The sequence below is a fragment of the Tupaia chinensis genome, unplaced genomic scaffold (assembly GCF_000334495.1).
Source record: "Tupaia chinensis unplaced genomic scaffold, TupChi_1.0 Scaffold000023_1, whole genome shotgun sequence".
Taxonomy (NCBI): Eukaryota; Metazoa; Chordata; class Mammalia; order Scandentia; family Tupaiidae; genus Tupaia; species Tupaia belangeri.
In genome coordinates this window covers 617,786-639,659 of record NW_006159453.1, presented here as the reverse complement: position 1 = coordinate 639,659, position 21,874 = coordinate 617,786, and the positions used below count along the sequence as shown (strand labels likewise).

Genomic DNA, 21,874 nt, shown 5'->3' with positions numbered 1-21,874 from the left:
CTTCCGAGCGCGGTCGTCGGGTGCGTCTCCCGCCGCTACCACACGGGTGCTGAGCGGGCGTCGGTGGGTGGAAAGCTGCCTACCTGGGGGTGTTCCTCCCGCCGGCCCCTCAGGCGTTTCGCCCGGCCCTCGCGCCGCGCGGCGTGCTGCCCTGCAGGGTTGCGTTTCTGCTGAGGTAAATCAGAGGGGGGCTTGTCAGGCTTTCCTCTCCGTCTAGTTGAGCGTTCTTGAGACAGGAGCGCGGTATTCAAAGCCATGATCCCTTTCCAAACCGGAGAGTCTTTTCCTTCTACACCCAGCCTGTCACAATACAGGGAGTGTAAAGAACCCTCGTTGTTCGAGTGATTGGTGTGCGTGTGTACACCCACCAACGCGTCGTTAATTAGGGCTGAAAGGTGACTTCGTACCTGTAGGTAGGATGATGTGCCTTTCCACGTTTGTACGGGCAGTGAAGAATACGGCATTTTAGAATTTGCCGTATTTTATTTACCCTGTCCTTCACTGTCCTACAGTGAGCTAGAAGTGTTGAATAGATAAAGCAGGACCAGCAGGACCTGATCCGTTGACTTTTGCCTGGGAGAGTCTTCTCACTTAAGCAGAAGCCAGTCTGTGAAAACAGAAAGGGGCAAAGTTTGTCCACCTCATCTAATTTTCTGCCAGTTTCTTCCAATAATTTTCTTCCAGTTTCTTCTTTTGACTCTCTTCCTTACGTCTGAGATGTTTGAGTAGTGAATGAATGTTTAACGGACTTATTTTAGCTGGCTGAGGGGAAGGAAAGACAGTTTAGTTAGTATTCATCGTTTAATCTTTGAAAATACCGAGCTTCTGTAAGAATGCTATTGTCCTGAATATAAGACACAGGACTCCTACCTAACCTTTTGGAGCCTGGGATATGCTCAGAATTCTGAGGGACCATGAAAGAAAGATGTTACAATGAAAAAGATAAATGGGATCTGAAAGAGGAATTGTAATTTTAACATTATGCGGAAAGATCTACAGGAGTAGTACAGATGATAAAGTTACAGGGTTTTTACTGTAAGGCAGGTATGCTTACCGGAGAAAGACAGGGAAAGAAAGTGAGACATCACTCCCCCAGGGGTAGGCCATTCCCCAATCCTCTTTCCTTCATTGTCCTCTCAGGATTTTAGGAATGCAGATACCAGGGTCATTTCAAGCCTCTGGGTCTTGACAGAGTTGACCGGGTGGGCCAGCATCTTAACCTCCATGCCATATGCTGGACCCTAATGTTATACTTTTTATTGAATTAATTTTAATAATAAAATGTGGACTTTTATCAAGATTTTTTTTTACCTGCATAAGAATTTAGTAGAGCATTTTTCACCCCTAGAGATCATCTGTTGAAAAAACAAATCTTTTGTTTTTACATTTTTTTTAAAAAGAATTTTTTTGTTTAATTTTTTTATCATCATTATTTTATTTTTTATTTTTCTTTAAGTTGATCAGAGAGAGAGAGAAGGAAAGTGAGAAAGCAAGCTGCCAGGTCTGGGACTCCAGCTGTGGTCAGCCATGTGGGAGTCCAGCCACCTTAACCACCAGGCCACCTGCTGGCCCTTCTTTTTACACTTCCATGAGTTGATCTGCTTGATAATCATCCCGGTTGTGACTTCGCATGGGTGCATTTTTAAAAATTTATAACCATTGTGAATGAGAGGAGGTAACTTTTTTTTTTTCTCTTTTTTTGGTCATAGGGCACTCTCCAGGAAGAGACAGAAACAGTGACAACAGAGACGGAAAGTGAGAAATCAACCCCTTATGAGGAGTGGCCACAATACAGTCCCTTCTCCTCCATTCTCCTCTCTGAATTTTGGGAATGCACATTCATGTGCCTGGTGTTATTTTCAAGCTGCTGGGTCAGGGATGCCAATATGGCCAGTCATCTGGGCGTCCAGCACCTTAAACCCCATGCCACCTTCATCCCCAGAGAGTTGATAACTTATATTTGGTAATAAATTGAGAGAGGAGATAACTTATATTTGGTAATAAATTGTCTTTTATAGGGCCAGCAAGCTGACTCTGTTTCAGGTCCTGGACTTGGCAGCTTGCTTTCTCACTTTCCCTCTCTCTCTCTCTCACGCTGTCCCTCTCTGGTCAAATTAAAATAAATAAATAAATAAATAAATAAAGTGAAATAAAATCTTTAAAAAATAGTCTTCTTCATAAAACATGAATAACAGTAATGGCAACATTTTATTGGATGTCTAGAGCTTTAATGTAAGTATGAAAGTTTAAAGGTCTTGTTTTGAAGTTTATATAATACATAAATTTGAGAAATACAGTGTGATATGATTAAAAGGCATCAGATCTATATTCAAATCTTGGTTTCACTATTTACAGTTTGTATGACATTGAGTTGATTAGTTTGTCGGATTCTTAGTTTTTTTCATCTTTAACAGGGAATAAAAAAATTCAGTTTAGACAATTGTTAGGAAGGTGAAATGAGCTTAGAAAAGGTAAACCATGGGACCAGCAGATGGCATGATGGTTATGTTGCTCGACTCCCACGTAGTTGACTGCGTTTCAAGTCCTGGACCTGGTGGCTTAAAACTCACGTTGTGTGAGTGTGCATGCATGTGTGCCTTTGAGCACATGTGCTCCTTAGCAAAAAACCTCTCTTAAAAAAAAAAAAAAAGAAAGAAAGAAAAGGCAAACCATAATAACTAGACCATGGTGAATATGAAAAATTGAACTATTGAAATTGAATTGAACTCAACATTATAATTTTATATGGCAGAGAAATTCATTGTTACTTTTGTTTTGTTTTGTTACATTTTCATTTTAAACCACCATGAAAGATTTCAAAACATTTTGCCTAGAAAAACAAGGAGTAAAATCCTATTAGTTCAAGAGTATTTTGGCTGATACCATAGAATCTTTCAGACACGGTACAAAGAATTCATTTATTTTTTTTAAGAAATGGAATCTAGTTCATCAGACTACTATAATAAAGACAATGAAGAAGAAAGTTTGCTTGCAAATGTTGCTTCCTTAAGACATGAACTGAAGATAACAGAATGGAGTTTGCAGAATTTAGGGGAAGAGTTATCCAGGTGAGTAAAATCACATATAGAATTCAGAGTATGACTTTAACTTATGATTAACATATATGAATCTCATATATTGTGTTTCTAATATGCCTACTAAATAAGAAGCTCAGTAATTTTCTAATTTTTGAGATAATTTTCAATTTAGGAAAAAATAAGCATGTTAGAGAAGCATTTACTTATAGGTTGAGTATCCCTTGTCAGAAATGCTTGGGACCTGGGGCCAGCAGATGGCGTAATGTTTAAGTCACTGGACTCCCATGAGGTCGACCATGGTTCAAGTCTTACACCCAGCAGTTTGAAACTGATGCCATGCGTGTGTTAGCGTGTGCCCAAAATCCTGAGAGAAGACCGGAGGAGGAGGAGGGATTGTGGCATTAGTCATACTCCCTAGGGGGTAATTTTTTACTTTCTGTCTCACCGTCTCCAGCAAACACATGTATGCTATAGCAAAAATCTCTCTCTTAAAAAAAAAAATGCTTGGGACCTGAAGTGGTTCAGATTTTGTGTGTTTTATTTTTTTATTTATTTATTTTTTAAGTATTTGCATATAGAGAATGAAATGTCTTGGGAAGGGGATCTAAGTCTAAACTATTTATGTTTCATAGATACCTTATACAAATATTCTGAAGGTATTTTTATTCAATATGTTCAATAATTTTGTGTATGAAACAGAATTTGTGTTCATTGAACCACCAGAAAGCAAAAGTATTACCATCTTAGGGGCCCTTGTGGACAATTTGTGGTGGTTTGGCATCACCATCATTTCTGGCTAATATTTTTTTTTTTTTTTTTGAGATAGGCAACTAGATTCACCAGTGGGTGCTGCTCCCTCCCCCACCGCCACCCTTTTTAAGTGAATTTATTTATACCATGAGTGAGAGAGGCAGAGATAGTTTGTCATTGACAGGGTCTTGACTTCAATATACAACTCCTAGCTTTAGCCAGCCCTGGATCATGGGCATACATGATCAGGGAGTCTCTGGACTTGAAATCTTCCCTTACAGAGTGCTGAATTTTGCACTGTGCCACCGTCCAGACCCCTGACTGAATTGATATACTACCAGTCAGCAATAGTTTTTTCACACTTATTCACATGTAAGCCTTTAGTAGTAAAAAAACATGACATACCATGAATATAGTTAGTAAGTAATATACATAGGGTAACTAAGCAGCACAATATCATCACCAGAACACCTATATCAGCTGTTAGACAACAACACACAACAGCAGGCTTTGTTACTCTAGCTATAAAGTAATGTGATTTTTTGTTTGTTTCTTTTTATGTTTTGCTGTAGGGCATGTGTGTTCCCCAGAGAAGTGGGGGGTTAGGGATGAGAAGTCACCCACTGAGGGGAGATAGTCACATCACAATCCCTTCTTCTCCATTTCCATCTTGGGATTTGGGGCACACACACGTGGCATGTTTTTTAAGCTGCCAAATCCGGACTCTTAACTGAAAATAGGCCATGTGGAATCCAGCCACTTTAGTCACCATGCCACATGCTGGCCTCAAAGCTTGTTATGATAAAAAGATTACTGAACACTGTATTTTATTGAGTTGTTGGAAAAGTCTTGATGCACTTTTGCATAGAAAAATTGTCATGACTTTTCCAACCCGATTTTTTACATTTTTTATTTTTAATGATAGAAAGCACGTGTGTGCACATGAGAGAGAGAAGAAAGCACCCTCACTCCTATGTATGCCCAGTATGTTTTTCAGACTGACCTGGGATCTTGCAGTTCATAAATTTCAGTACTTCAGAGCACTAGCTTTGCTGCTGGGCCTGGATTTTGTATTTTTCAGTGAGAAAGGACATCAGTAGCAGGGACCCTGAGGTCACATATGAATTTTCCATTAGTGGCATCCTGTTAGTGCTCAAAAAGTTTTGTATTTGGAGCTTTTCATATGAGGAATGCTCAAGCTGTACTAAAAAACACCTTTAATATGTTAAAGTATAAAATATGTGTTTGGGGGGCTGGCAGGTGGCATGGTGGTTGAGGGCGCTGTACTCCCATATGGGGGACCGTGGTTCAAGTCCCGGACTTGGCAGCTTGCTTGCTTTCTCTCTCTCTCTCACTCTGTTCCTCTTTGGTTAAAAGGAAGAAAGAAAGGAAGAAAGAAAGAAGGTGTAATAAAAATAATTCTTAAAAAATATGTGTGTTGGGGGACCAGCAGTTAGTGTAATGACTGTGTCGCTGGAATCCCACGTAGTCAACCGCAGTTCGCATCCTGGTCCTGGTGGCTTAAAACTCACGCCGGGCGCATGTGCCCAAGATCCCAAGAGGAGAATGGAGGAGAAGGGATTGCGGCATGGCCATCCCCCCTGGGGGGTGATTTCTTGCTTTCTGTCTCTCTGTCTCTGTCTGTCTGGCGAGCGCATGCACCCTATAGCAAAAACCTCTCCAAAAAAAAAAAAAAAAAATGTGTGTGGGGCTTTGTTAATCTTTTATTTTATGAATCCTAAGTAATGCTAGTAGGATCTGGAAATACAGAAATTGCTAGTTTAAAACTAATTTTGGTTTATTTAAAACGTAGTAGAAACATTGTCTTATTTTCATAACTATGAATCTGATTGTCAGCAGAATTTTGGGTTATTTTCTTACTTTATATATACAAATTGTGGTGAATATTTAAACTGTCTAAGAACTAAAATGTATCTTTTTCTTTTTTCTCTAGCGTTAGTCCAAGTGAAAATTCTGATTATGCTTCTAATCCCTCAAGGTCTGAAAGGCTTATTTTGGAAGACCTTGTTCAGCCTACGCACTCTGGACTTTTGAATTACTCACCTTATAAAAAAGTTTGTAAAATGTCTACTAGCAGTTGCCAAAAAAAGCCAAGAGATAAGGTTATTGTTTTTAGATCCATCCACTGAAAATACTTTTCTTTTGAGTTTTTCATTAAATACCTTATTCATATTTTACAGAGTTTTTTACTGTGGTGCTCAAGAATTTAAATATAATTGTTGCTTTTATATCGCAACAAAGAAAGTAGTTATCTTGGTGTATTATTCTATTTTATTTATGTATTTATTTTTAGTTATTAAAAGTTTGCTTTATTTTTCTGCTGAATCAAGAAGAACTAGTTTTCAGTCATAGTTAGGTGTTTTTCAGTCATAGTTAGGTGTTTTTGTGCTTTCTAGACAATATCACAGTTAGCATTGCCTTATCAATAAGCATGTTAAACTATCAATAGGTTCCAGTGGGATAGCCACATGCAGCTTGTTTAGGTGGTCAGGAACACTCTTATTTTGTAGCTTTTAATTCTTGGTTGGATCTCCAAATGTGAAAGAGCTGATAGGCTACTGCAGCCCCCACAAAGAAATTACCAGCAAACAGATTCCAATTTTTTGGAATAATTACAAGTGAATATCTTGACCAAATAAACCTTGTGGTCATCATCAGGACAGTTGACTGTGTGGTGCTGAGTTTTTCCACAGGTCTTGCCATGTCAGCCAGGCCAGCACACTCCAAGCCCCATTTCATAATTGGAGCCCAGAAAAAAACTGTTCTGGGACCTGCCCCATGGTTGTACAGCAGCCTCAGCTTCTCCAGCAGCATCAGCTCCACTCTGTCCAAGACACAGTAGAAGGTGGCCCACAGGCTGCTGGCAGACAGTGAAGGGCAGCACCTCAGCCTCCACTTTTGGCAGCCTCCCTAGGGCTTTGCCTGCCCACAGTCAGCCACAGAGTCTGCTGCCGGCCTTGCGGAGATGCCAGGCTCCATCTGCCCCGCCCCAGTCCACCTCGCCCTGCCCTTCACTAGGGACAAGACCGTTATTAATCTATTTTTAAACATATATATTTATTATCTTTTTACAGCTAATGTCTTATCAAGTAAATCATAATCTCCTTGACTTTAGTGCTATATATGTATATAATTGGGGTTTTTTTTTGAATTTTTTATTTATCATCATTATTTAAAATTTGCTTCAGGGCATGTACACTCATCAGAGATAGAGGTGGTTGGCAGGGAATGAGAAAGCAAACTGCCAGATTTGGGACTCGAACTGTGGTTAGCCATGTGGGGAGTCCAGTGCCTTAACTACCATAACACCACTGACTCTAGTAATTAATTATTTAGTATACCTACCATTTAGCCTGGATCAAGTGCTTTGTGGTGACATGACACTGTTCTTTCATTATCTCTTAAGTCATTTTGTGTTGTTTTTTAACTTTCGCTATAGGGCATGTGAAAGAGATACGGAAGAAAATTGAGAAATTAACCCCCAGGGATGATGGCCACAGCCAAAGTCCCTTGTTCTCCAGTCTCCTTTTGGGATTTTGGGCACACATGCACATGCGCTGGACATGATTTTTAAGCTGCCAGGTCAGGGATTGAAACTACAGTTTGGCCATGTGGGATCCAGAGCCTTAACTTCCATGCCACCTGCTGGCCCAATTATGCCCCAGTTATCTCTATAAGTTTTGTTCAAGAAGTTAGACATCTTTTCCTGATCTGGAACTCTTTTTCTTTCTTATTCTATCAAATTATCTGTTTCCCAATATTTATTCCTTTTCCTCACTCAACCTTTTTATGTCCCTTTCCATGCTCCCTGTTTTTCATTCTCCCATGCCCAGCACAAATATAGATAGGTATCTATTGCATATACACATGATAATCTTGATACAAGTTTGTTCTTTCTTCTTCAGAAAGACAATCTTTTAGAGATTTTCTTTTTGAAAAGAAACTACTTAATGAAACTATGTGAGCCTACATTTTAGAAAATAAATTCATATTTCGCATCGACAAAGAGTGTAATTCTGGGAGGTTCAGTTTCTATCCTAATTTAAGTTGTTGATAATGCTTATTGTATATATTCCTTAGATGAAATGCTTCTGTTATACCATAGAAAAATAAAAACACAAATCACAAATTGGAGGAAAAAAATATTGGTAATGCCTATCAAAGACAAAGGACTAATCTCTATAAAAGCTTCTAAAGAGTAGTATCAGAGTGCCAGCAGGTGACACGGAGGTTAAGGCATTGATCTCCCACATGACTGACTGTTGTTCAAGTCCTGGACCTGGCGGCTTGAAAATCACAATGAGCACATGTGTGTGCTTACCCAGAAATCCCAGTAGGATAGTTGAAGAGAAGGGATTGCAGCATAGCTATCCCTCCTGGAAGGTGATTTCTCATTTTTTCTCGTTATCATTCTCTCTGTCTCTCTGTCTTACAATAGTAAGGGATTGGTTGAATAAACTATGGGCCATTCATGCAATGGAAGCCATGCAGTTGATGAAAAAAGTTTTTTGATGTGTTGATTACAGAGACGGTATATTTCGTTAAAATGAACGGTGCAAGTGAAGAACATTTTTGTAATACTCTTGTTTTGTATAAGGAATCATGGGAAGTGGGTAATTTGTGTTGCTTGTGTATGCATGAAGAGTCACTAGAAGATTAAACAAGAAACTTACAGAAATAGTTACCTACCTATCAAAGATGAGAAAAAGACTATGTATATACTTTTTCTTTTATATAGTTTTGACTTTTGAATTACATAAGCACATTACTCAAAACAGTAAAGTAATTAAATGAAATTATGTTTTCAAAATTGTAACTGTCATGAAATTAAAATGATTTATTGTAAAACATAAAAAGTATAATAAAAACATGTACAGATTAAAGAATATTTTACCTATTATCCATTTTATTGTTGATGAACATTTGAGTTTTTTGGGCCAGTGCAGATATGAATATTTTTGTATCTTTTTAAAAAAATTATTTTATTTAATTTTATATATTACTATTATTTTTTTTTCAGTTTGATCAGACAGAGAGAGAAAGGGGAAGTGAGAGCAAGCTGCCAGGTCCAGGACTTGAACCGTGGTTGGCCATGTGGGAATCTAGTGTCTTTAACCACCACACCACCTACTGGTCCCAATATTTTTGTATCTTAAGAGGCAAAAGTATAGATGTTTCTTTCAGATTTATACCCAGGAGTGATATTGCTTGGTCTTACCTTATTTAGCTTCACTGGATAATACCAAGCAGTTTTTTAAAGTGTGCCACTCTTTGCTAAGTTGTGCTTATGTCCACTTCCACCAGCATTAGGTGGAGATCATATTGAGAGTCTTCTAACTACTTCAATTCATTCGAGCTACTTAGTCATTTCATTGATAATTGCTTACTATTTTTCATTAACTGTTTGTAATCTTTAAATATTCAAAATCTTTTTTATTTTTCAGATGTCTCTTTCATCTTCTTCACCTGTTGATCAAGAGATTAAAAGCCTGCGAGAGAAACTCAATAAACTTAGACAACAAAATGCATGTTTAGTCACACAAAATCATTCTTTAATGACTAAAATAGAATCTATCCACTTCGAATTAACACAGTCAAGAGCTAGAGTATGTATCTTGAAGTGATGATTATGCCAGCAGAATGGTTGTAATCATTTTAAGACTTATAATTAGAAAAATGTCCTTGCGTTTCCTTAATGTATCAAGCCAAGTACTCTTACTTGGGACCAGCAGTTGGTGTAATGGCTATGTCGCTGGGCTCCCATGTTATTGACCATGGTTTGAGTCCCAGACCCGGTGGCTTAAACTCACGCTGGACACATGTGCGTGCATGCCCAAGATCCCAAGAGGAAAATGGAGGAGAAGGGATTGTGTGGCCATCCCCCTGGGGGATGATTTCTCACTTTGTGTCTGTCTGTCTGGTGACCACATGCACTCTATAGCAAAAGCCTGTCCAAAACAAGTACTCTTTCTTTAAAGAATTATTTAATGTAATTTAATTTATTTATTTTTAAAGAATTACTTTATTTAACTTTATTTATTTATTTATTTTAATTTGACCAGAGAAGACAAATAAGAGTGAGAGAGATAAAGTGAGAAAGCAAGCTGCCAAGTCCAGGACCTAACCACGGTCGGCCATGTGGGGAGTCCAGTGCCCTTACCCACCATGCCACCTGTTGGTGCCAAGAATTATTTTATTTAATTTTATTTATTTTAATTTGACCAGAGAGCTACAGAGTGAGAGAGAGCGAGAGAAAGAAAGTGAGAAAGCAAACTGCCAGGTCCAGGACTTAAAGTGTGGTTGACCATGTTGGAGTCTAGCGCCCTTAACCACCGTGCTACCTGCCGGCCCCAATGCCAAGTGCTTTCTATTATGATAGTATAGTACCACCATGCTATGAAATCAACTTTATATTAATTTTCTATCTGACAATGATTAGAAGAGCATTTTAATTTTTTGTGTTTTAGTTAGTCAGCTTCTTAATGTCTTAAGATTACCAGTTTGGGGGGCCAGCAGATGGCATAATAGTTACATTGCTGGACTCTCATATAGTCAATTGTGGTTTCAGTTCTGGCCCCAGTGGCTTAAAATTCACACCAGGCACATGTGTGTGCATGCCCAAAATCCTGAGAGGGGAATGGAGGAGAAGGGATTGTAGTGTGGTCATCCACACCCGGGGGGTGATTTTTTGCTTTCTGTCTCTCTGGTGAGTTCACACACCCTATAGCAAAAATCTCTCAAAAAAAAACAAAAACCAAAAAAAACGATTACCACTTGGGGGCTAGTGAGTGGCATGTTGGTTAAACCACTGGACTCACGCATGGCTGACTGAGGTTCAAGTACCAGACCTGGAAGCTTGAAAATCATGCTTGGTGTTTGTGTATGCATGCCCAAAATCCCTGGAGGAGAATGAAAGAGAAGGGATTATGGTGTAACCGTCCCCTCTGAGGGCTGATTTCTCACTTTCCCTCTCACTGTCTTTCTATCTGGTGAGTATACATGACTTATGGCAGAAAACCTTAAAAAATAATTCTTAAAAATCTTAAAAAAAAATCTAAAAAAAGCAAAAAGATTACCAATTTGGGACCAGCAGTTTGTGTAATAGCTATGTCGCTGGACTCCCATGTAGTCAACCGGGGTTTGAGTCCTGGACCCCGTGGCTTAAACATGCCGGGCATGTGTGTGTGCGTGTCCAAGATCCTAAGAGGAGAATGGAGGAGAACGGATTGCGACGTGGCCATCCTCCCTGCAGGAGTGTGTGTGTGTGTGTGATTTCTCGCTTTCTGTCTCTCTCTCTCTCTTTCTGGCTAGTGCACACACCCTATAACAAAATCCTCTCAAAAAAAAAAAAGATTATCGATTTGTATGATTTTCTTTTATAAAGGAAATATAGTATTTGCCTTCCTTTTCAAAATAATTCTATAGAAAACATGAAAAATAGAAAAAAACAGGGAGGGGCCGCTCTGCAAGACTGAGTAACATGGGAACATTCTGGGTTTGCATCCAGAGGCCTTTCTGAACACAGCAGTGTTCAAAGAATATCTTATTTCTCTCCTGCTGTAAATTAAGATGGAGTCGAAGCCTGTTGGCTTTGTATTTATCTCTTTCTTTGTAAATACAATCTCATTTTCACCCGTCATTCTACCTGTTGTCTCAGTCTCTACCTCTCCTATTCCATTTTTAAATAGTAACTTTCCACCTCTTCTGATAAGCTATCCACTGTTGGTGAGTAAGAAAAGTAGTGACTTATCTTCAAAGACTTTAAAATTGTGTCCCTGGTTTTCCATTCAGGTCCTCCTCCTGTCCTCTACCTTATATTACCTCTGTGTTCTAAACTTTTTTTAAAAGAATTATTTTATTTTAGTTTGTTTATTTTAATTTGACCAAAAAGGGACACAGAGAGAGAGGGAGGGAAAGTGAGAAAGCAAGTCACCAGGTTCGGTACTCGAACCATGGTCAACCATGTAGGAGTCCAGTGCCCTCAAACACCATTGTCACCTGCTGGCCCCTAAATGTATTTATTTATTTTTTTAATGAATCAGTAGTTTGTTTGTTTGTTTTGTTTTTATTTGTTTGAGTGGTTTTTGCTATAGGGCCGGTGCCCTCACCAGAAAGACAGAGATAGAAAGTGAGAAATCATCCACCAGGGGGGATGGCCATGCTGCAACCCCTTCTCCATTCTCCTCTCAGGATCTTGGGCACACATGCACACAAGCCACAAGGTCTGGGACTCGAACCATGGTTGACTACATGGGACGGTTGACGACATAGCCATTGCGCTAACTACTGGTGCCAGAATCAGTTTTCTTAATAGTATTCTCTTCTGTCATTTAGGTTGTGGATTTCTATCTTGCTACTATAGTTAAACTTTATATTCCAGGTTATAGGATTACTGTGATTTTCTGTATTATCTAAGTTTTTAAAGTGAGCATATATTCTAAAATTAGATCATTAAATAGTAAGAAATTCAGTAAGTATTTAATTTGTTTTCTTCTTTATTAAAAAAAATAATTTGCCATAGGGCACATGCACTTGTTGTAGAGAGACAGAGAGGAAAAGTGAGAAATCAGACCCTAGAAGACCACACCACAATTCCTGCTTCCCCATTCTCCTCTTGGGATTTTGGATAGGCATGTACACATACATGGCGTGATTTTCAAGCTGCTAGGATTTGAACTATGGTCAGCCATGTGAGTTCAGCACCTTAGTCACCATGCTGTCGACTGGCCCTTAATATAATTTTTAATTTTATATTTAATTTTCTAATTTATACAAAATTAATTTTCTTAATGGTATCACTAGAGATCCTGTTCTTTACTCAAACAGCTAAATCAGTTAGACTGGAATATTAAGTTGAAGTTAATCACGTGTGCTTATGTGAGACTGGTTTGATGGCATTCCATGTAAATGTTGATCAAAGGAATTTATATAGGAAGAGTTTTACATTTGACTAGTGATCAGAGAGTCTTAGTGAATTCTGTTGTCTGACAAATAAAAATGACTGAACGGTTTCATTTATTTTCTAAAAGAAAATATTTAAAGAGTGTTTGTTTTGTTTTGTTTTCTGCATGTGTGCTTGCCTGGAAGATAGAGAGAGGGAAAGTGAGAAATCACACCACAGTCTCCTCTTTGTTCTCCTCTCATGGTTTTGGGCATGCATGCAAACATGCTCAATGTGATTTACAAGACGCCTGGTTTGGTACTCAAACCGCAGCAGTTAACCATGTGGAATCTCACACCTTAACTTCCATGTCACCTGCTGGCCCCTAAGAGTTGTTTTTATGTTTCAGGTTGCTATGCTTGAGTCTGCTCAACAACAGGCAGCCAATGTCCCAATCTTGGAAGAGCAGATTATAAATTTGGAAGCAGAAGTTTCAGCCCAAGATAAAGTTTTAAGGTGAATAAACTTTTAGTAGCTTTACAATTTTACTTTTTCTACTGTTTGGTCTATCTTGTTAAATCTTATCCCCTATTTCCACCCCAATAAATCTACGGTGACCTCATAGTGTATAGTTTTCTTAGAACTTATTGAATTAGTCAATCAATTAGTTATGATTTAGTCAATCATAACTCCTCTTAGCTGCCAGTTACAAGTATAGTAGGGGCTAAAAAAGACTAAATCTAGACTAAGATATTTATGTGCTTTTATTAAATATAAATTATTTTGTTTCTTGTCCTGGGTAGCAATATATACTCAACTCTTCCATGTGAGTTTAAGAAATAAAATACAGGGACCAGCAGATGGTGTAATGGTTATGTCACTGGACTCCCATATAGTTGAACATGGTTTGAGTCCCAGACCCGGTGGCTTAAACTCAAGCCAGGCACATGTGGGTACATGCCAAAAATCCCAAGAGGATAATGAATGAGAAGGGATAGCAGTGTGTCCATCCCCTCCTGAGGTTTGATTTCTCACTTTCGTCTCTCTCTGGTGAGCACATGTACCCTATAGCAAAAATCTCTCTTAAAACAAAAAAAGAAAGAAAGGAAGGAAGAGAGAAGGAAAGAAAATATAGGGGCTCGCAGGCAGCAGGGTGGTTGGGGTATTGGACTCCCACATGGGCAACTGTGGTTCAAGTCCCAGATATGGTGGCTTGCTTTCTCGCTTGCCCTTTCTCTCTCTGTGTGTCTGTTGCTGGTCAAATTAAACAATAATACTAACAACAACAACTAGAATTAAATAAATAAATAATATTTTTAAAAAGAAATAAGATATAAGGAGTCAGACACTTTATAATTTGAATAGAAAAAAACATAAGCATACTAAATAGCATATTACTCTATTTGAATGATTCTTAAAGTTTGGCTCTGGTACCAGCACTTTTAACAACATCTGGGAACTTATTTGAAATGTGAATTGACAAGTTCCTCTGTTAGGCTAACTGAATTACAAACTCTGAAGGACTCACCCAGAAATCTGTTTTAACAAGCTGCAAATGATTCTGATGGACACTGAAGTTTTCCGTGTCGATTAGAATTTTATAATTTTTTTGGTAATAACATTATTTTAAATTTATTCCTAGGTGTTTTATATTTTTGGTTAATGTGAATTTCTTCCCATTTAATTGATCGCTAACATGTGGGAAAACTACTGATTTTTGCATAACTTTTCTTTTTAAGTTTACTTCTTTTTTCATTCACAAGGAAGAGACAGAGTGAGAGTTAGGTGCCCCAACAATGTCTTCTGTGACTATGCACCCCTAGTCTCAGCCGGCCATATCACAGCCATATGCACATGTCTGGTGTGCTCAGGGAGGTCCCAGAACTCAGCAACTTTCCCATATTGCTCCAGTTGTATTACCAGTGCACTATAACCTGAACCCCTAGTATTATATAATCATTTCGTAATTGGATAATTTCTCATATTCTCCCTCACCCCTGCCAATTTGCCAGAGGGCATGTGTATTCACTAGAGGGAGTGAGGCAGACACAAAAAGAGAAGGTGAAAAAGGAGCCCCCACTATGGTCATGTTGCAGTCCCTTTTCTTCTATTTTCTTGGAATTTTGGATATGTATTCACACATGCCTGTCGTATTTTTCAAGCTGCCAGGTCCAGGATACAAACCACACAATCAGCCATGGGAGCTCTAGCCACCTTAACTATCATGCCACTTGCTGGCCCTCTCATATTCTTTTATTACAATAATTTTTTATTTTGATTTTCCTGGGCATTATAGATAGCTAACAGTATTATCAGCCAGTAAAGAAAAAATTGTCTTTCCTTTCCAGCATTTATACTTGTTACTTCTTTGCTTTTTGCATTGAGTCGAACTATCAGAAAAGTTGTTGCATATGGGTATAACAGTGATCCTTATTTTTTTTTTATCTATATGGTTCTAGTGTCTGATCATGAAATGAGATGTGACCTGCTACTTGAGATATATTTATTATTTGAAAGAAGTAGTCTTTTATTTATTTATTTGTTAAATATTGCCTGAGGGTATATTTACTCACCAGAGAGAGAAGAAAAAATGGTCATAGTTTCATCCATTCACCATTTCCTTACCCTCTCAGGATTTAGGGCATATATGCACATGTGCCCAGCATGTTTTTCTTTTTCTTTTTTTCCTTTTTTTTGGAGAGGTTTTTGCTATAGGACGCATGTGCTTGCCAGAAAGACAGACAGAGACAGAGAGACAGAAAGCGAGAAATCCCCCCCCAGGGGGGATGGCCAGCCGCAATCCCTTCTCCTCCATTCTCCTCTTGGGATCTTGGGCATGCACGCACACGTGCCTGGTATGAGTTTAAGCCACCAAGTCCGGGACTCAAACCGTGGTCAACTACGTGGGAGTCCAGTGACATAGCCATTATGCTAACTGCTGGTCCCTGCCCAGCATGTTTTTCAAAGCCACTGGGACCAGGACTCAAATCGTGATCAGCCATATGGGATCTAACTTCCATAACTACAACTCCATGGGGCAGCATGATGGAAGTAGTCTTTTATAACTTATAAAAAAGCTTGGTTGACAAGTAATGAGTATGCTTTTTTCTGTCTCTTTTGTGTATTTGCTTCTTTTAATTCATTAATTTTATGTAATAAAATTTCTAATGTTGAGTTATCCTTGTATGCTTGGAATAATCTTTTTAACAGTATATTAAAAACATGATTATTTTTTAATAGAGAGGCAGAAGATAAATTAGAGCAGAGCCAGAAAATGGTGATTGAAAAGGAACAGAGTTTGCAGGAATCCAAAGAAGAATGTATAAAGCTGAAGGTGGATTTACTTGAACAAAGTAAACAAGGAAAAAGGTACCTGATTTTGAAGCAAATAATTGTTGTGGAGGGTTATAAAAAGATACACTACCTATCTAAAAATACTATTAATTTATTATTATTTTAAAATTTGCTACAATGTGCATGTGCTCATCAGAGAGAGATAGAGGGAAAGTGAAAAAGCATCCCCCAGGGAGATGGCCACATTGCGGTACATTCTCTGGTTTCCTCTATGGATTCTGGGCACACATATGCACCAGACATGTTTTCCAGTTGCTGGATCTGAGACCTGAGCAAGGCAGTTGGCCATGTCCAATCCAGTTGTCGCAACCACCATACCACTGGCTTTCTGTCTAGTTAATTTATTTTATTTTATTATTATTATTTTTTACTTTATTTTTTTAAAGAATTATTTTATTTAACTTTATTTAATCACCTCTGCTAACGTCGCGGCACAAGCCTCCATCTTCTGTGGTCTGGACTACCGTGAGAGCCTCTGCTTTGTCTGTCGACCCAGTATCAATAACGTGCTCATTACGGCCTGCAACTCTGCAGTCCATCCCCACCCTACAATTCCAGCCTTACTTGTTTTACCCTCCTTCTCCTTCACTCTCTAGATCTTTCTTCAGCTCTTCTATCATATGTGCATCCTACATTGAGTTCCCTTGAAAGGACTTAGGTGGAAGTTGGGGGTGACCCAGAGGAGTGAGGACATGCAAAGAATGAGAGAAAAGAAGGCACAAGCCAAAATGAGTGCATTTTTTGAGGTGGCTATTAAGGACAAAAGACTATTCTGCTGAGATCTACTAAGGGTGATAAAGAACGCTTCCCAGAGATGTTAACCTGAAGGAGAGGAGGCCAGGGAATTTATCCACCAGCTCCTGCCTCCCACAGTGAAGGGTTGCCTGGGAGCGCAGACATCTCCCACTTCCGAGCTGCCCGCGCAGCACCATCAGACAAGGCAGACAGATGCACAGATGAGTGAGGAAGGTGACTGCAGCCAGAGGTGAGTCTGAGCTGCAGAGAGCTATCCATCATAACGGTGCCTGAACACAGAGGGGGGCTGAGGGATGTAACCAAGGGGACCAGAGAGATCTCCCACTCCAAGATCTTTCCAGCATCGGTAGCTTCGTAAGCTGTTCTCTCAGCCAGGAGTTCTTTTCCTTTCCACTCTGCAGTGAGCTGGATCCCTCCAACCCTGCAGGTCTTAGCATAGATTTCCTTTTCTCAGAGATGCCTTTACCTGATCTCTCAGCCTAGTTATATCCTCCTTCGTCATCGCTAGTATAGTGCTTTCCATTCACCTGCCAGGATTTGTGATTATATATTGGCGTGTTTCATACTGTGTCTGCCTCTGCATGTGTCTCAGTACATTCTCTGTCGAGTATTAATGGCGTACTGGAGTCTGGGTATGTAGAAAGACAGAGGCATATTTAGTTTATGGTCTTGAAGATCTGTAGTCAAGAGGCTGCTTTGGTGAGATCTTCACGAAGACTCTCAGCAGTGTTCTGAGGCAGCACAAGGCATCGCATGACAAGACAGAGCACAGCACGTGTGTCCAAGTGACTGCTTTTCTTGTACAGTAGAAGTCAGCCATGAGGACTCCTTGATGACCTCATTCAATTCCTATCACCTCTCAAAGGCCCCACCTTTCAACACCATAATCGGATTAAATCTCTACTCTCTCAGCACCATTACGTGGTTCACCAAACCTCCACGCTGGGCTTTCTGGGGGACACATTCAAACCATACCATTCCAGCCCTGGCTCCTAACATTCACATTCTTCTTATATACAAACACATTTATTTCATCTTAATGATCTCCAAAGTCTTAACTCATTTTGACACCAGCTCCAAAGTCCACAGCCCAGGTGTGAGCTTGTGAAATAAAAACAAATTACATCTTTCCAAATACAATAGTGGAGCAATCATAGGATCAACACTCTCATTTCACAAGAAGAAAGGAGTAATCGGCCCAAGCAAGTCTGAAACTCAATAGAGCGGACATTAAAATGTAAAATTCCAGATAATTTTTCATTGCATACACCACCTTCTGAATACACTAGGGGATTTGGACCCCCAAAGTGGTGGGCAGCCTTGCTTCCATGGCTCTGCTGGGCTCAGCCCATATAGCAACTCTTCCAGGGTAGTACTCTAGGGTCTCAAGTGGCCCCATCCCTGCAGCTCTACTAGATACTGTGCTGGTGTGGACCCTCTGCAGCAGTTTTGCTGCTTGGCATTGCCCTGGTGGGGGCTCTCTGTAGTGGCTCTGCAATGTGACAAGTCTCTGCCTAGGCCCTCAGGTCCAAGATATTCTTTCAAATCCAGTGGAGACTTTTCTGCTCCACAGCTCTTGAATTATAAGAGCCTGAAGAATTACCACCCTGTGCATCCCATCAAAGTCTGCTGCCTGTGTGTCACAGATTGGTGGGCAGGTGGCAGCCTTCATGACGGCTGAGCTGTAGCTGGGGCTGTTTGAACCATGGTGCGTCAGTGGGTGGTGGGAAGCAGAGCCCTGAGCTGTTTACAGATAGGAAGCCTGTCCTCGGTCAATCACTTGAAAACATTCTTCTCTCTATTTTTCTGGGCCTTTAATGGGCTGGTAAGCTTTAAAGATCTCTGAAATGCCCTCAAGGGCTTTTCCACGTGAACTTCAGGAATCTAGCCTCCTGTAATTTGTACTGCTCTCTTTAGCAACCTATGGCTTGGCCACATTTTCTCTTGAATACACATTTTTGTACTTTACGGGGTCAAGTTGTGAATATTTCAAAATGTTTCATTATGCTTTCCTTTTAATTATAAATTCTGTCTTTAAGTCATCCCTTTGCTCTCTCATTCCATTGTAAACTGTTATAAGCAATCATGTATCTCCTCCTATATTTTGCTTAGAAATATTATTTGTCAGGTATTCATCATTTTGAAATTCTGCATTCCTCAAAGCAATAGGGAATGAACCCAATGCAGTTAGGTTCTTTTTTTTTAAAAAAAAAAGACTTATTTTATTTAATTTTATTCATTCATTTATTTTAATTTGACCACAGAGAGACAGACACATAGAGAGGGAAAGTGAGAAAGCAAGCTACCAGGTCCAGGACTTGAACCATGGTCAGCCATGTGGGCGTGTTCAGCACCTTAACCACCATGACACCTTCTGGTCCCCCAGTTAGGTTCTTTACAATAGTGTAAGAAGGGTGACATTTTCTCCAATTTTCAATAAGATATTATTCATTTTTATATGCAATCATGTCATAAAATGGATTTTATTTTCCATATTTCTATCAGCATGCAGATTGTGACCATTTAACCAATCTCTGAGAATTTCCAATTTGTTCCTATTCTGTTCTTCCAACCCTCCACAAGAATAATTTTGTTCCCAGCATGTGCCTCCAAATTGTTTTAATCCCTGCCCATCACTCAGTTCCAAAGCCACATTCATATTTTCAGGCATTAATTAATTAATTAATTTTTAAAGAATTACTTAATTTTATTTATTTATTTAAATTTGAACAGAGAGGGGCAGAGAGATAGAGAGAGCGAGAGAGGAAAGAGAAGGATAAGTGAGAAAGCAAGCCACCAGGTCTGGAACATGAACTGTGGTCAACTATGTGGGAGTCCAGGGCCCTTAACCACCACACCACCTGCCAGCCCCCAGCCATTTATTTTATTTTTTTTTTTTTATTTTTTTTTTGAGAGAGTTTCACTGCTGGGCGCGTGCGCTCGCCAGACAGACAGAGAGAGACATAGAGACAGAAAGCGAGAAATCACCCCCCAGGGGGGATGGTCACGCCGCAATCCCTTCTCCTTCATTCTCCTCTCGGGATCTTGGGCACGCACGCACACACGCCCGGCGTGAGTTTTAAGCCACCGGGTCTGGGACACGAACCGCGGTCGACTACGTGGGAGTCCAGCGACATAGCCATTACGCTAACTGCTGGTTCCCTCTAGTTAATTTTTGATGTGAGAAAATTTCAGAAATTTGGCAGTAGAATAACTTAATGTTCTTTTTTATCCTTAAATACTTTTTTTTGTTTTCCATTAAAATTTTCCTGTGTGAAATTTATGTTTCTGACATTCTGGATTGAGACTAATTTCTGGAAGACAGATAGTGATTATCATTTTACTATAATGATATTTACATATTTCTGAAATTAAGTTGTGTGACTTACTTAAAAACCAATATATTGAGTTTAAAATACTAACACAAAAAAAGAGGCTACTTATAGGTGACTCCAAGCCTGAAGAAAGGATTGTGGCCTCCCATCACCCCTGAAAGGGTGATTTCTCACTTTCCCTCTTCCTGTTCCTGTTTCTTTTTCCAGCAAGCACATGTGCCCTAAGCCAAAAACTTCTTTTAAAAAATTGATAATTATAGTAACTTACTGAACATTTACTTTCTGCAAGCACCTTTCTAGGTACCTTACATATGTAAACCATTTAATCCCCAATCAATCATGAGATTATAATAATCTTCATTTTAGAGATAGAGGAACTAAATTAGAGAGTTTTAAGTCACAGGAAAGTCGCAGAAGTAGGATCTAAAAGCAAGCACTGTAGCTCTAGGGCCCACTGGACTGAATATCACACCAGAGGTAGTAGTGGAAAGTGGTCAAATACAGAGATTTTGAAGAGAAGTTACACTTTAGTTGTGAGATCTTGGGCAAGTTACTTAACCTCTCAGTGACTCCCTGTTGGCACTTTATCATAGGTGGTTAGGAGACTTAAATGAATTATTATTGTTCTGTACTGCTTCTCTAAGTGTATACAAAGTGTATACAAAGATGTATAACTGCCAGTTCCAACAGGTGGAGTGGTTGTTGAGGTGTTGGATTCTCACGTGGCTGACTGTGGTTCAAGTCCTGGACCTGGTGGCTTGCTCTTTCACTTTCCCTCTCTCTCTATCTCTTGTCTCTCTCGGGTCAGATTAAAAATAAATTAATTAATAGGGGACCAGCAGATGGTGTAATGGTTAAGTTGCTGGATTCCCAGTCTGAGTCCTGGGCCCGGCGGCTTAAAACTCATGCCAGGCACGTGTGCTTGAAGGAATTGCAACATGGCCATCCCTCTGGGGGCTTTGATTTCTTGCTTTCTGTCTCTGTATCTCTCTGGCAAATGCACATGCCCTATAGCAAAATTCTCTCTCTCAAAAAAAAAAAAATTAATTAATTAGTAATTCTTTTAAAAAAGATATATTGCTACCACCTGCTGGCCCCTTGTAGTGTAATCTTTATTCTTTGTTTTGTAATTTGTCTAATACTCTTTTTATTTATTAATTTATTTTTACTTTGTTAGAGGGTATATGTGCTTCCGAGAGAGAGAGAGAGGGAGAAAGTGAGAGAGAATAAAAGTGAGAAATCACTCTCTAGGGGGATGGCCACACCACAGTCCCTTCTCTTCCACTCTTCTTAGGATTTTGGGCATACATGCCTGGCCTTGTGGGAGCCAGTGCCTTTACCTCTACACCACCTGCCGGCCTAAAGTCTAATACTTTTATTTTTTTTAAATGTTTACAATTTTTTTAAAAGAATTATTTATTTTATTTGTTATTATTGTTTTTAATTTGACCATAGAGAGAAAGGAAAGGAAAATGAGAAAGCAAGCTGCTACGTTTGGGACGCGAACTGTGGTAGGCCATGTGGGAGTCCAGCACCTTAACCACTGTGCCACCTGCCGGCCCATGTTTACAATTTTTTAGAGCTCTTTTGTTTATTTATTTATTTTTAATTGCCAGAGGGTGCCTGCTCTCACCAGAAAGAAAAAGAGATATAGAGCTGGGTGGGGGGGAAGTACCTTCCCACCAATGGAGTGAGGTAACACTGCAGTCCTTTCTTTTTCATTTCTCTGTCCTGTAGGG

General features: G+C 39.5%; 1 protein-coding gene across 4 annotated transcripts in view; it reads left to right on the top strand.

Moving 5' to 3' along the window:
* The first annotated feature begins 6 nt into the window (after window positions 1-6).
* Window positions 7-21,874, top strand: part of CCDC18 (coiled-coil domain containing 18) — a 139,474-nt gene continuing 117,606 nt past the window's right edge. For 2 of the 4 annotated variants that reach the window (XM_014586553.2, XM_006140139.2), the window contains exons 1-6: window positions 7-175; window positions 2,933-3,068; window positions 5,743-5,911; window positions 9,254-9,415; window positions 13,100-13,206; window positions 15,931-16,059. In XM_014586553.2, coding sequence (XP_014442039.1) covers window positions 2,935-3,068; window positions 5,743-5,911; window positions 9,254-9,415; window positions 13,100-13,206; window positions 15,931-16,059 — 701 coding nt within the window. In that variant the 5' untranslated portion in view covers window positions 7-175; window positions 2,933-2,934. Of the gene's footprint in view, window positions 176-2,932; window positions 3,069-5,742; window positions 5,912-9,253; window positions 9,416-13,099; window positions 13,207-15,930; window positions 16,060-21,874 lie in introns of those variants that run through there. The other 2 variants (XM_006140140.2, XM_006140141.3) reach the window with 2 other exon arrangements.